The 15,256-nt window shown below is 37.1% G+C and overlaps 1 protein-coding gene across 1 annotated transcript in view; it reads left to right on the forward strand.

Moving 5' to 3' along the window:
- Positions 1 to 11,628, forward strand: part of PCMTD1 (protein-L-isoaspartate (D-aspartate) O-methyltransferase domain containing 1) — a 23,827-nt gene extending 12,199 nt beyond the window's left edge. Inside the window, exons 3-5 of the mRNA XM_010292185.1 lie at positions 1,922 to 2,093; positions 3,692 to 3,815; positions 8,949 to 11,628. Of these exons, the coding sequence (XP_010290487.1) occupies positions 1,922 to 2,093; positions 3,692 to 3,815; positions 8,949 to 9,319 (667 nt within the window). The 3' untranslated portion in view covers positions 9,320 to 11,628. The remainder of the gene's footprint in view (positions 1 to 1,921; positions 2,094 to 3,691; positions 3,816 to 8,948) is intronic.
- The last annotated feature ends 3,628 nt before the right edge of the window (positions 11,629 to 15,256 follow it).

A 15,256-nucleotide genomic window follows, 5' to 3' on the forward strand; every position in this document is an offset into this window, starting at 1 on the left:
CCACCCCATTTCTCTTGTACTTTTGAAGCCCACAAAGGTACTTTGCTCAAACCTTCAAATTAAATTGATGTGGTGATGCTTGACTTGAACTGTAGGCAACCTGAAATTAAAACTACAGCATGAGCTGCCTGATCGACCTTCAGTGAATGTAGAACAATACATGATAGTCCAAGTGCTTATGAAATGAGATCGTTTCTTCAGCAAAGTGATCAGTGCCTTGGGTTTAATTTTCTTCCCAGCATTTAACCTTGCCTAATGTATTTCTAGATCTTTCTGTGTTAATCTGAAATTATTTCAACTACAGTTCAGGCTGGGCTAGCTGCCCAGTTGTGTGCAATAAGGAAGTCATTCCCCACTCCCCCTCCCTCTCCCTCTTTTCTTTTTAATCTACCAGTGTTGTTTGTAGCTTTCAGTTTTTCCACTGGATTTGGATGAGGAAACAACATTACGGACTGTTGGCCCCATACAGCACATGAGCACTGTGCCGTAGTTGGTAAAGGATTCTGGGGTCTGTCTGTAACTAGCCAAAGAAGGAAGCATAGCATTATTTTCAAGATAAAGCATCCCATCTTGGGGGGAAAAAAATATACTTCAAGCAAAGACTTAAGTTTTATAGAATTCTGATTTGTATATGTCAGTGCTGTAGATAGGAAAGTCAGTTAAGCCTTATAGCCAGCATCCCCAAGCAGTGAAAGCTGCCAAGCTTCACTCTAACTGAGGAAATACTGATTTGAATGTTGTCAGGTATTGTACTGGGATTTGCTACTGGTAGCCAAGTAAAAAAATACTATTTTCCAGTGACAGTCAGCTGTAAAGTTCATAAAATGGCTGCATGTATTTGAAGAACTCTTTAGAAAAATTCGTTCCTTCTGGATGAAGTTTGAGACATGCTGGATTGTGATACTGCTGGGTGAAGTTTATGAACTATTTCATGCAACACTAAGGTGTTAGGTTTTACTTAATATTTTTTTTTAAATAAACCGTAAATCCTTTCCACCAGCAACTGCATAACCTCTCTTCTTAATTTAAAGTGCTTGGGGAAAAGGTAGTTATTCGCTGAAGGAATTTTTACAAAAAGTACTATGGCGTTAACAGCTGAAACAGTAAGGTGCTGCAGAGATTTGAAAAATGTCAGAAAATATCAGTGTAATGGAGAATATATGCAGCTTTGGCAATAAAGCTCTGTCCTGTGCATCTTTCCTTCAGTATCTACTGCAGTGATGAGTACTTACAGTCTTTACAGCTTCTGTTATAAACTTAGGTCCACTTAAAAGCAGATATATAACTTCCATTTGCTGATGAAAATTAGAACAGATGCTTCTGCGATAATTAACCCTTTTTTTCTTTGTTGCTTTGTGTGTGGTCAAAAAAATGAAAGGCTTTTCCATTGAATTCCTTTTTTGGAGGAAAAGTGGGTTGGGCTCAAGGTGGAAAATTGGGAGGTAGAGAAAGATAAGTCTTTTAAAAGCCTAATTTTTGAAAAAATGGAAGGGGGCTATTACGAAACGAACTGTTTCAGTATTTAATCAACCAGATATCCAGTCTGGATATTGCACATTGTGATAAATATACTCTTTTAAAGGCACTTTTACTTTATGGCCTATAAGGTATCTTTAGACAAATCTATTTGCTTTCAATTAGGAAGTCTGGTGATGCTTTGAGGCCTTTTCTGTTTTGCGTAATACATAATTATAACGCTTGGTAATTTTTCTTCGGTGGTCCCTGATGTGGCAGAAAAAAACCCAGGTTATTTTCAAAGTAGTATTGCCATAATACAGACTTCTGAAGTATGTATGCTCATCTTTTTTCATTACATAAGGGAAGATCTGAAAAATATTTTTCTGTCTTTATCTGGACTGTTTTTTCTTAAAAATCCTAATTTGAAATGTGTCCCCTCTTTGTCTTTTTTTTTTCCCCTTAGATTTGAGTTCTGTGAACCTGCCTTTGTGGTTGGTAATTGTTTGGAAATAGCTTCAGACAGTCATCAATATGACCGGATTTACTGTGGAGCTGGAGTCCAGAAAGACCATGAAAACTACATGAAAATTTTATTGAAAGTTGGAGGCATTTTAGTAATGCCTATAGAAGATCAGGTGACTTAGTGTCATTTCCCCTTTTTATCTTTTAGTATGAGAAATACATAACTTAAGGAATGCTTTTAAATGTATATTTGACTAAGTTAACGTTCAACTAATGATACCTTGATTCAGTGCACTGCTGCAGTTAAGCAGATATTAGTCTTTTTAATGAAGTCTTGAACTTGTAGGAAAGCATCAATATCCTGCTTCCAACAAAGCCTTTGGTAAAACTGTGTCTTCAGTGAAACTAGAGCTCCAGTATTTTTAGTATATTATACCCGTCTTAGAACTGCTTTGAAATCTCCCTGCTGCACAGATGTTTTCAGGCAGTACTTAAAACCAAAGAAACCACCCTCTAAACCAAGAGAATTTATTTCAGAGAAATATGAAATAGCTGTGATTAATGGGACATTGTAAGGGGAGGAAGAAGCCGAAGGAAAAAATATTACTTATTTCCAGCAGTTTTCAGTGTTCCTTTTCCATGTTAGATTAAAAGTTTTTCAGATAGGTGTATTATTTTAATAATACTTCGCACTTCTATCACTTTTCATCCTTAGATCTCAAAAGGCTTTACAAAGGTAAGCATTACTTTCCCTGTTTTACTAATAGGGAAATTGAGAAAGATAGATGATATGATTTAAGTTGATGTCCTCCTAAATGCAGATAATTACTAGAATGCTTATTGATAAACATGCTAGTTACTTTATCTTCCAAAAGGAATTATCACATCATGTATCTGCTTTTTCAAAATACCAAAGTGATTTAAACATAGCCTGCATGATTCAGTTCCATAAATACTTTTTTTTCAGTATGTATTGGACTAAGCTACTGTCAGTTGAAAATGATGGACTCCAACTTAAAATTAGTTATGATTTGAAAGCAAAATTAAGTCTCTGAATATTTTTATCTTATATACAAATGGTTAGGGGGCTAGTGCATGTAAAGTATAAGGAGCAGCTGAAAGATCTGGGTTAATCTAGCCTGCAGAGAAATAGCTAAGGGAAAATCTAATTCCTGACTTGGCTTCCTACAGGGGTGGAGAATTTACCTAGTGGACAGGAGTCAAATTCTCACAGGTGCACAGTAAACTGAAAGAAGAATGTTAAAAATCACAGCAAGGGGGAATTCTGTCTGCATATAGGGAAAACAATTTTTTCATAATGAGAGTGGTTGAACACTACAGCAGGTTGCCTAGACAAGTTGGGGAATCTCAGTCCTTGGAGATCTTTTTAACTTAATTGGAAAAGCTTCCGGGTTGCCTGATTTAACTTTGAATTTGGGAAGTTTGGTCTTGTTCAAGCAGGAAGTAGGACTCCAGAGGTTGCTTCCAATCTAAAGTATTCTGCGATCTTTTGGAAAAATCAGGAGAAGCAAAACGTACCTTGGGCCTTAATTTTCCAGCTGCATCTCTTCCCATTGCCAGAGTCTTTTCAGTACTCTAGTGGCTAAGTAATATTTCAAGGAATATGAAAGTCCTTTCTGTTCATAAAACAACCTTTATAAATTAATTTTGAAGCAAATCAAAATGGCAGTGTGTTTGAACACCAATCTGAATAGTATTGAGTATAACAAAACTGTAACCACTCATTGATTTTGTTTTTGTTTTTATGCAGCTAACACAGATCTTGAGAACAGGACAGAACACGTGGGAAAGTAAAAATATCCTTGCTGTTTCATTTGCTCCGCTAGTGCAACCAAACAGAAATGACAACGGCAAACATGACACTGTGGGACTGCGTAAGTGTCATTGTTGCTCGCTCCCTTTGACTTGATGGGTTGTTACAGTGCCTGCTGTGGTGTTCTGGAAGTAGGGAGACTATGCTATACAGACATAATACGATAGAAGAGGAACATACAGTTTATTAAAGTGGTAGCTCACTGGTATGTTTTTGTGCTCCTGGTGTGTCTTCTGTGTTGATAAACAGTTAATATCCTGAATTAAAATGATACAGTGTTTCCAGCTTATTTTTCCAGACTGCTTTTCCTTTTAGGTTCAGCTTCTCTCTTTCTAGCAGGATATAGATAAAATAGCAAGCTAATACTAGGTCTGTCAGGAGTGTTAACTTTCTGATAGTCTCCCAGAGAAAAATGTTTATTCTCTTGCCCCTGAAGTGGAAGGAACAGGTCTAAACTGCAGCTGTGTAACTGTAGGTTATTAATAGCTGAGTGTGCTTGTGTTTATCTGCAACTGATACAGTTATGCCTAGCTGTTTTTTAATTGTCATTGGGGTTGACTTTCTAGGAGCAATGCTTTGAATTAGGTTAGAAAAGGTGTTTAGAAAGTCTCTGAAAGTACATCTGTTGCCAAGAGGCTAAGATAGCATGATAAGGGGGAAAAAAGTGGCAGAGAAAGGTGTAGAGTTGAAATTTTCTGTCAGGGTAGTCAGGGCTAGGAGTAGAATAATAAAAAGAGCTTCAGTAACATGTGGGAACTTAAATTGACCCAACAAGGAGCCTAGAAGATAACAGCTTTTCTTTCATGTTTTGTTCTGTTAACATATAACAAAAGGGAACTAATCCTCCGGTCCTCTTCACATGTTTCTTGCTTCCATGCACATTTTTTTTCATTGTGAAACAGGTATAAACCCTTCAGGAGTCCAGGATGTCCTATCAGGTTGCATTGGCTGTAATTACCGATCTGGCTATTAATTTTGAGAGTATGTGTGAGCCTGCCAAGGATAGTTCCTTATTATAGTTACCTTTACTTTTTTTGTTCAAGATATAGGTGATCCTTTCCTTTATGTAATCAGTTCTTTTGAAGAAATAATTAATTTTGGTTGCTTTAACACTTGCTTTCTGAGACCTCAGAAGTTATTTCCTGAAATGAACTTATTAATACAAGATCATTTTTTCCCTCTGTTCTTCACTTTGGATGTGGTCTGTAATAGATAGGCTGTATCATGACTAACAGTGAAATACAGAGGTGGCTTGTCAAACTTTTTGGTCTTACTATGACTTTATGCAGTCTAATTCCCTAGAAGATAGAGGAGAACTTCCAAGTGTTCTCTATCACCATTCCTGAATTTTCAGAACGAAAATAATGCAGACCAGTAGCATTCAGAACTGAACTCTAGTACAATAAAGGTGTTTCTTATAAGTAGCTTAATATAGTAATTTTAAAATTACCCTTTAGTGAGAAGAGGAAAATAGCACACAAGTACGTTACTAAGTTGGCACTACTTAAAAGAAAAAAACACACACAAAAAATTAGGGGCTTGAAGTTGCACTGTAAAATGAAATGAGTAAGATACGCTTCTTTCCACTGCTTAGGCTGGTCTAGTTTTATCATGAAGCTTAAAAAAAAGTGTGTGTAAAATACAGTGATCTGAAGCTCAAGAAAAAAACCTAATTTCTATTTTATAGTAACATTGTCTATTGGTCTCAAATCCACACACCTGTAAACTGTCATGAAAGCTGAGTAAGCTAGTAAACATTATCCTTGCATAAACTTTATCCAGAAATTGCAAGTGTCACTACTAAGTGAAAATGGAGTCTACGCCATGCTTTGGATAACCCTTGAATGCCTTTTGACACATATGCAATGTTATGTGTAGACTACGGTTATAACTCTCTCATGTACAGAGGGCTTAGTAAAATAATCAGTCAGCCCATTTTCTCATGGAAAACTACAGAGGTATTGCTAAAACAATCATTTTACCTACTCGGTTATTGGTTAGGACACAGTGCACTGCTGCTAGACAATTGGAAAGAAGTGGACATTAAACATGCAGAAATTGTATTCTGTTCTCCTCCTTTAAAAAAAAAAATCTTTAATGTGAATAGTTTGATTATGCTTTTAGGAGATGTCATGGTTTAACTCCAGCCGGCAACCGAGCAGCACATAGCTGCGCGCTCACTCCTCCCTCAGTGAGATGGAGGAGAGAGTTGGAAGGGCAAAAGTGAGAAAACCGATTGGTTGAGGTAAAGACAGTCTAATAAGCAAAGCAAGAGCCGCACACACAAGCAAAGCAAAACAGGGAACTCATTCACCACTTCCCACAGGCAGGCAGGTATTCAGCCATCTCCAGGACAGCAGGGCTCCATTGTGTGTAACGGTTACTTGGGAAGACAAAATGACCTAACTCTGAACATCCCTCACTTCCTCCTCTTTCCCCCAGCTGTATATGCTGAGCATGACATGATATGGTATGGAATATCCTTTTGCTCAGCTGGGGTCAGCTGTCCCGGCTGTGTCCCCTCCCAGCTTCTTGTGCAGCCCCAGTCTATTCGCTGGTGGGGCGGTGTGAGAAGCAGAAAAGGCCTTGACTCTATGTAAGCACTGCTCAGCAATAACTAAAACATTGCTGTATTATTAACACTTTATTTTCAGCACAAATCCAAAACATAGCCCCATAGCTACCATGCAGAAGATTAACTCTATCCCAGCCAAAACCAGGAGAGAAACTAAGACAGGTAGGCAGTAAACATCCAGATTCTCATGTTACTGGTAAATGAGTTAAGATGGCTTTTCAATACCACAGTGGTTACACCTGTGTGGCATATTGCAAGCAAAGACAAACTGCCTTTGGGTAGGCTGTAAGCTGTGTGATAAAGGTCAAGCACCACTAGCATTGATAAAGTAAATACTCTGCATCTCAACGAATTTTTGCATTTGAGCAGGATGTTAACATGGTTGCATAGCTTCATGCTTAACTTAGTGTGGGAAGTAAACTTGTTTTGACCCACAGTGTACTACATATACTAAAGACTCTGGTCATGACATCACTGATAATTCACAATGATAGATTTTATTGAAGTCTAATTTTCACTTTTATTTAGTCATAATGAAGGAGAAAAAATGAAACTCCTTAGATTCAGTTACATTTTACTATATTTTTAGGTTTGGTTAGCCTCACATGTAATTTTTAAACATCAAGCAAGATTTGAGATGATCACTAATCAAAACAGAAGAGAGTCATATTTCTTGCTGAATTTGACTTAAATCCATCAATATTGGTGGAACTTAAGGCTACATCTGTTATTTGAATTCTTGCCTAGGTGTCCTCCTGAGCAGTTCTGTATCCAAACAGATTTTACTTTACCTGCATAGGAAAGTTTTCTGACTGTCTTGCTATCTTAGTTAGGACTTCCTAGCTATCCTTCCTACCTATTAAACATTTCTTTAAAAAACAAAACAAAACAAAAAAACCCCCACACAAACCAAAAAACAAACCCAACAAAAAAAAAATCCAACAGAGCAGATCTGAAGCTTTCTAAAAGCTTGTTTTCTTTATGCTGTCTATGTGTGGGTCTGGGATTGCTCAACAGAAGTACAGGAGCTTTAGGTCTTGACTTCCTTTAGGTAGTATGAATAGTTACGATCTGGGATATGACTGTGAGGAGCTTACTTTGTCTTTAAAGCTTTTAAATGCTGTTGTCTTCAAAATCAAATAGGATATAGTTAATCATAACTATCACTAAAAATAATACAGCTGTTTTATATTATATTACAGGATAAGAAAGCTGACAGATTACTGCTTTTACATCTTTTTTTACACAGGATGCAGTGTTTCAAAGTTTTGTTCCATTCTCGTTTGAAGGAAATAATTCTCTGTGATATGAAGTCACTCTTACATATTTCTGTATATGGGATGAATGCCTGCCATTCATTACTTCAACATGACACACCTTGTGCTTGCATTTACTATGATTGGCATACAGTCTGCAATCATGGCTTGTTTAGCCTGATCATATAAATGTATTTTGAATGATTATGTGGGGTTTTGCTCTTGGATTTTGAGTTGGTTTTATATTAAATGGCGCTTGGTTTTGTTTGCTTGGTGTTTTTTCTTCTGTTGGCATTAGCTGAAATCAGTATTGCCAGTCATAAGCATCCTTTCTCTCTCAAATATGAGTAACTAACATGCAACTGAAGTCAGTGTAGGAAACAGAAGATTTTGTTTGAAATACATAGTGTTTTTTAAGCAGAATGCAATATTGTAAGTGTATTTATCAAAATTATTTCTTCACTAACTTCATCCTTGCTGCAGTCCCCATTAATTTTATGCTACTTTGTACAGGAATAAAAATGACAAGCAAAGAAGTCGAACAGGCTGCAGAGTGGTGGTTGGTGTCCTTCTTTGTTTTTGTTTTCCTTGGAATTAGTCAGCCATAGCTCATCTAGGGCAGGCATCCACCAGCCCAGCAACACTTAGTCATCACCTACCTGTCTGTCATGGGAAAATATGTGGCTTTTGCCTTTTTGTTACTTGCTTTTTTTCTGCAGGACCTCAGTAATTTTGATTCCTTTTCTGCTGCAAAGATGTGGGTGATTTACCTCGTTGGTCAGCTGTGAAGTTGACATGGCCCTCCCTCATCAGCTGTGGTCAGTAGGAAGTAGGGAAAAGCACAGTGAGTAGAAGAGGGAGGCAGAAGAGACAAACTTGCCTAAAAAAATGTGATTTAGTTGTAGAAATTCTTTTCCAGCAGCAGGATCTCAAAATAGTGCCAGCAGTACATCCCAAGACTTGCCAAATGCTAAAAGGTGGCATTTTTTGTTGTATGCTTTCCTAAATATTTTTTAATAATCTGTTCATGCTTTCTACTTTCCTTGCCCATCTGTCAAAAGACCTCTTAATTTGTTGGACTGTGTATGTTCTCTAAAAGATTAATCATATTCCAGAAGCCATTTTCAGCTCAAGTCTGAGTCCTTTACCTAAGTCTGTGGAATAGGAGAAGTCTTTCACTTGGGAATACGCTACAGGGTTTGTTAAGGTGGCTCTATCTACCTTAGTTTCATTTGCTTATTATATTGGTATTGTACTAAAATTTCAATTGTTATTGAACATTAGCCTTTACTGCCTTGCAGCTAATTTTTTTGCTAGAGGGAAATTCCACCTAGTGAGTATAACTTACTCTTTTTCATTTTAGCTCCATGTGCCGTTAGGAATCTCCAGGACCTCGCTCGAATATATATCAGACGTACCCTTAGAAACTTCATAAATGAGGAGATGAAAGCCAAGGGTATTGCTCAGAAGGCTCCTCCGAAACGAAAACGGAGGAGATGTCGTAGACGCAGGATTAATACCTATGTGTTTGTTGGTAATCAGCTCATTCCTCAGCCTCTAGATAGTGAAGAAGATGAAAGAATGGAAGATGATAACAAAGAGGAGGAGGATAAAGATCACAGTGAGGCCTTGAAGCCAGAAGAGCCTCCTCGAAATCTGTTGAGAGAGAAAATTATGAGTCTACCATTACCTGAATCTTTAAAAGCATACTTGACCTATTACAGAGAGAAGTAACTTGTTTTAAGTAGAAATAATGCCTACTGATAGTTCCTTTATTCTTGAAAATGTAGCATTTATTAAGAAGTAGGTGGACAAATTATTATTAGTGTTTCATCAAGACTGAAGTACAGCGATAAATCGTAACTTGTCTCTATCTTGTCTTTGCTACAAGGAAGACTTGCATTCAACAGTAGAATCCCTTTTTAAAAGTTTATTTTTCTTCAAATTTTGAAAATGCTGTTTTAACTCTGATAGAAATATATATTCCATTATGCAGCACTAATCAATATTTTGCATGGTAAGTCTTTTTTGATCCCTAACAGATTTGTATTGATAAAAGGATGAGTGAAATTTTATATATGCTAAATAATTGTTAAACATGTGCATCTGACTTGATGAGCAATTTGTCTGTATTTATTATTATTAGGGGAACATTTTAAACATGCAGACACCCTCTAATGTCAGAATCAGACCCTTTTAAAGTTTATTTTACTATGGCTTTGTTGCAATCATTACTATGTTGGTGTACATGTATTCCAACAACACAAGTGCAATAAATGTATACAGACACTGAATAAGCTGGCTTTAATGAAATACGAGAATGAGTTGTGAAATGTCAGATGACCCTGCTTCTTCTGCATATATATCTTTTTGCCAAAAGATCTTGAGAAAAGTAACAGCTTCTCTCAGAGCCTTAATGAAACATCACATTGAATAAGAAGCAAAGCAATGCTTACTTGAGCTCTGCTTATATTTAACTCCACTCTACTCTTTCAGTATTTCTAACTAGAGGCACTTCCTCATTTATGGGAAGTTTAGGAGAGTACATTTTGTTTATTTCTACAGCTCACAGCATTGAGTCAAAATGTTTGGTAACACAAGATTGTAATTTAGATACCAGTCACCTGTATTTACTGCTTTTAAGTAGAGGTAGAATTTCAATGAAGTTTAGTTTGTATTGCTTATTGGGATAGCTGTAACAGTAGAAGTTAGAATTTGTTCAGCAAATGCACTTTAGTAAGTGAATTTTATACTTAACATGCATCTCCAAGAAGGTAGACTTGTGCTAGCCTATATTTTGTTTCTGAGCATGGCTCTTAGCACAAAAATATTTATAAAATCATATGCATCTTTTGGAAACCTAAGAGTACCAGTGCAACTGTGGGGACCCACAATAGTGCTGATGTAAATCCTTCTATGATTTTTTTTTTTTGTCTTCTAGTTGTGAAGTTACTTGCAGTTCCCATTTTTAACTTTGTTTGCTTTTACCATCTTAATTTCTTCATTCTCTGTTGTAACATAACCATGAGGGAAAACACTGTTTATTCAGAACTTGGCATGATATGCATTAAAAGCCACAATCATTGGAAACATCTGCCTGTTGGACCCAGTGAAAAACATTCCTCTTGAAATATCCTGCATGATACGTTTTTATAATATTGGTAACTCTTTTTGGTGTGTAATAACAGTAAAACAAAATAATCGCCTCTTTTTAAAACAGTAAATGTTCCTAGTCCAGGTATTTATAACCAGCCAATATTCATGTGGTCTAACAGTCCAATATTGACTTCAAAATATATAAGCATTTTTTTTGCATCTGAGAAGGAAGGTAATTCATAATCCCATGACATTGACTCTTTATGGTGCATTTCATGCTGTAGTCCCTGTTTTTTAAGGTACATCATAGTAATGTTTAAGTGGAACTTCATGAAGGCCTGTTGTACCAGCATGTGGAGTTACTTTCCGCAATATATTTACAGTATAAGTAAACAAAACTATTTGAAATAAGTATTCTGACTCTATTTTAAAAGCAGGAAAAACTAAGAAGAAATAGTTTTCCAAAATAATGATACTAATAAAGTAACTGTGATGCTTCAGCTATAAGAATGGAACATAATCTTGTTTTAAATGGATTATTTTAGATGGAGTTGAAATAATCTGAAGTTTGAGATGTTTTTTGTCTCTCCTTTTCTTGAAATCTACATCCATAAGCTCAAGCGTATGAGATTACTAAATATTAAATACTTTAAAGACTTTATACAGGATGCTTTTCGAGAATAAATTTATGCGTTTTGTCACGCCTGCATACTTGGAAAAATGGACAGCGGATGACTTGTCATGATTCTTCAGTATGTAAGTTTTTTTGGAGTCACTGAAAGAGAATGTTTATTCTGTGTTTTATATGTGGATTTATTTTACATTCTTGAATTTATATTTACATAAATAAAAAGGTAGAAATGCAAAATTAATTAAAAAATTCTGTCATCTCAGTTGATGATGGGGACATTGTTGCAATAAAATGGGTTTTTTTGGTGGCTTCTGCTTGCTTGAATTTCTGTGTTTCTGTGCAAGTATTTTCAGTTATTTGGAAGTTCAGATACCAGTTTGTTCATAGGTAGATTAGTAGCTTTTTAATAAAGGCTATTCGTGAGTTTAAAAAAATACAGTAATACACCTTCTTGCTAAATTTTGAATTTTTGCAAAAGTTAGAAGGTAAGATGTTATTCATGACATGGGACAGCTGTTTTTGTCCCAGCACTACTTTTGAAGTACTCATGGAGAGTTAGTTTCTTCAGGAGAGACCAGAAGCTATACTTGAGCTATATACTCAAAACAGTTTAACGGGGTTTTTTTTTCTTCCAAATATTGAGAGCGTGTTTACCCTCAACAGCTAGTTGTATCTAGGTCAAAATAAATGAGGAAAACTTTGAGGTAAGAAAAGCAAGGGTGGTGAGCAAGTAGTGAGTCACACTTATTGAAACTCCCTCTTGATGGAACCTTATTTTGTTAGTAGTTAAAGGGAAAATACAAGGTGGGTAGGCTGAGCTGACTAGCAGTACTGTAATTGTGGTCACTGTAAGGAAGGATGTGATGAATTGGAACTTCCAGGGGTTTTTATCTTCTTTGGTCTGGAGGAGGACTTGAGACCAGTGCAGTCTTTTCAGAACACCTGGAGTTTTTAATCCCATGTTGTTTAGGAAAAACTGAACAGCTGCCTCCCAAAAACTTGGTGAATTGTTTTCCTTGAAATGAACCTGAACAACTCTGTTCAGCTGAGCACTGTCTCTTGCTTGCTTAGGTGCTGACAGCTTAGTCTGTTTTCTTTTTTTCTCTTCTTTTTTCAAATCCTGTCATTTTTTTCTCTAAACTTATTTTTTTTTAAATGCATCTTTATCTGTCAGTTTGAAAAAAAAAAAAGTAGGGAACATAATCAAATGTGCTATGTTCTGATTAAAGCTGTTTTAACTCATTAGATACTAATCCGTATCAAGGGTGTCTCCTTCCATCATTCATGTAATTGAGTCAAACTGAAGCCTTCTACCTCTGTGTGATTTACTAATCAATTATAAAAGATAAAGGAGTTGTGTGCTATGTTCTTAGAGGTGTATACAGAACTCCACCTTAACAAACTGCTAATTAGACAACACTTGAATCATGTATGAGGTCCTTTCCCTAAACTTGTTTTGAGAAGGTCATTGGACTAACTGGAACAGTAAGTCTTTAAAGTTGTGTGTTTCTTGATATCCTTTAGTAAAACTAACTTCAGTAAAATGTAGATGGCTGGCTTGATAAATGCCTGTCTCTTTGGCTTCTGTAGCTTCATGGTATATATGTTCAGCTAGGATGAGTGTAAGGTCTTGTCCTTGGGAAAACAAAATCCAGGATCCATAATCCAGATCCTGGAAGCACAGGCCAGGATCTACTTAGCTGGGGAGCAGCTCCATGGAAAGGGACCTGGGGGTGCCGGTGGACAACAAGCTCGATACAAGTGAACAGTGTGCTGCTGCGTCGGAGAAAGCCGACAGGGCTGCATCAACAAGAGCATCACCAGCAGAAATAAAGCAGTCATTATCCCACTCTGCTCAGCGCTTGTCAGGCCACACCTGGAATACTGTGTTTGGTTTTGGTCCCCGCTATGCAAAAAAGGAGTGGACGGTCTGGAAGAAGGTCCAGAGAAGGGCCACAAAGATGATCAAAGGGCTGGGGAGCCTGCTGTATGAGGAACGGCTGAGAGAACTGGGTTTGTTCCTTCCCTAAGAAGGCTTAGGGGAGACCTTATCACCATGTTCTAGTATTTAAAGGGTGGCTACAAAGAAGGTAGAGACTCCCTTTTTACAAGGAATCACATGGGAAAAACAAATGATTACAAGTTACTTCTGGGAAGATTCCAATTGGAAACAAATTTTTTCACAAAGAGAACAATCAGCTATTGGAATAATCTCCCCAGGGAAGTGGGTGGATTCCCCAACATTGGACAGCTGGACAGGGAGCTGGGACATCTTGTCTAGACTGTCCTTTTGCCAAGAAAGGATGGACCAGATGATCCTTGAGGTCCCTTCCAACCTGGTATTCTATGATTCTTTGAGTTATGCTCAACCTCCCTTCATTTCCCCCAACTGTTAAATCCAGAGGTTGCAACTGCTGAAGAGGGTAACAGAGTTCTGCGCCTCTGCAGTCCTTTATGGGAGGAGTATTTGTTGATGTTGCTGGTTCCTGCATCCTTTCCCAGCATCATCAGCTTGGGAGTTATTTGTATGTTGGATAGTGTGTTTTTGCATATTCATTGTTTTATAGCTCCAGGTTGTATCCAAGCTTTCTGTGTATGATAATCTGCGTATCCAGTTTTGTCAAGCTTTGTGTCTGCATTTTTTTAACTGATCATTATAGAGCTGTGCACAGCTGTGGGATCTCCAGTACTAAGCATGAGACCCATCTCTTGCCATCCCATGCCAGTACTCGGCGATGCTGCCTCCTGCCCCACTTCTCAGGGCCTCTGCTCTCGCACCAGTGCACTTCTCTGCACTATGGCATTGTGTGAGAATGGTAAATACCTTGTTCTGCTAATAATAATGGCTTGTTATTGCTATTTATATAAAACTAGGCTTGTACCACGCAAAGATAAACACGAGTGAAACAGCTTACCTAGAGACACCAGGTCAACCAGAGAGATCGTCACAGCTAAACTGAGTAAAAGCTATTGGCAGGCGAAGGCTCAAGATGCAGCTGGTCCAGAGGCTTTGCGAACTCAGTACAAAGCATATGGCCTGCTGCTGTTGGCAGTGTTGGTACCATATTGCAGGGTTGCACAAGGGTGGAAACAAGCTTTCATATCTCTCTACTTGACTAAGTGACCATAAAAGCTTTCTGTTTTAGGGTTGGGACAGGAGAAGGGATAAAGGAGGAGTGAGAGGTGGGCAATTTGTTTAGGGAGAAGTGACTGGTAAATAGGAGCAACGGATCAGTTTGTTATGTAAAAAATTAGCAAGAAGTTTTGATTCCTGTTTCAAAATTTCCCATGTTTCTGCCAGTTCCCAGGTCTCTACAGTCAATATTTTGTATATGTTAGCTTGAAAGGAGAGTTTTGCTTGGTGTTTTAACCACTTTAAATACTTTTTTTTAATCTTTCAAACTTTAGTTTTGGTCCCGGCTTTGAGTAAGTGGCACAGTGCATATTTGCGCTGTAATCAGTAAGAGTAAACCTGTAGTGCACTATTTTTGTACTGTTTGCTCCACATACTAACAAATTCTGTAACATTGGCTTTCCATAATCTTTTAACAGTAGTGACGCATTTAGACCAACATTTTACAAAAGTCTGTTACTTATAGTACTTCAATTTTTTAGCTTTTTTTTTTAAACTCAACGGGTTGTTTTATTGCAAAATAAAACAGTAGCACATCCCTAAAAATGCTTTCTAACCTTGCTGAAGAATTTTATCGAAACTGTTGTGCATAATAAATGACACCAAAAGAGGGCAGTGTTGCCTTACAGGAAACTTAAAGGTTGTGTGCTGACAACTGGTAGAAAAGACAAATAAAATCACATCTACACTGATGTTTTCATAATGAAATATTTCTTTAAACTGCTTAGATATATATCTGAAAGAATAATTCTCCAAGTCTTTTTATGATTTTTCCCAAATAATTTTCTGAAATCTCTGTTTTAGGGGTATA

Source organism: Phaethon lepturus, unplaced genomic scaffold, assembly GCF_000687285.1.
Source record: "Phaethon lepturus isolate BGI_N335 unplaced genomic scaffold, ASM68728v1 scaffold7468, whole genome shotgun sequence".
In the NCBI taxonomy this organism is placed as follows: Eukaryota; Metazoa; Chordata; class Aves; order Phaethontiformes; family Phaethontidae; genus Phaethon; species Phaethon lepturus.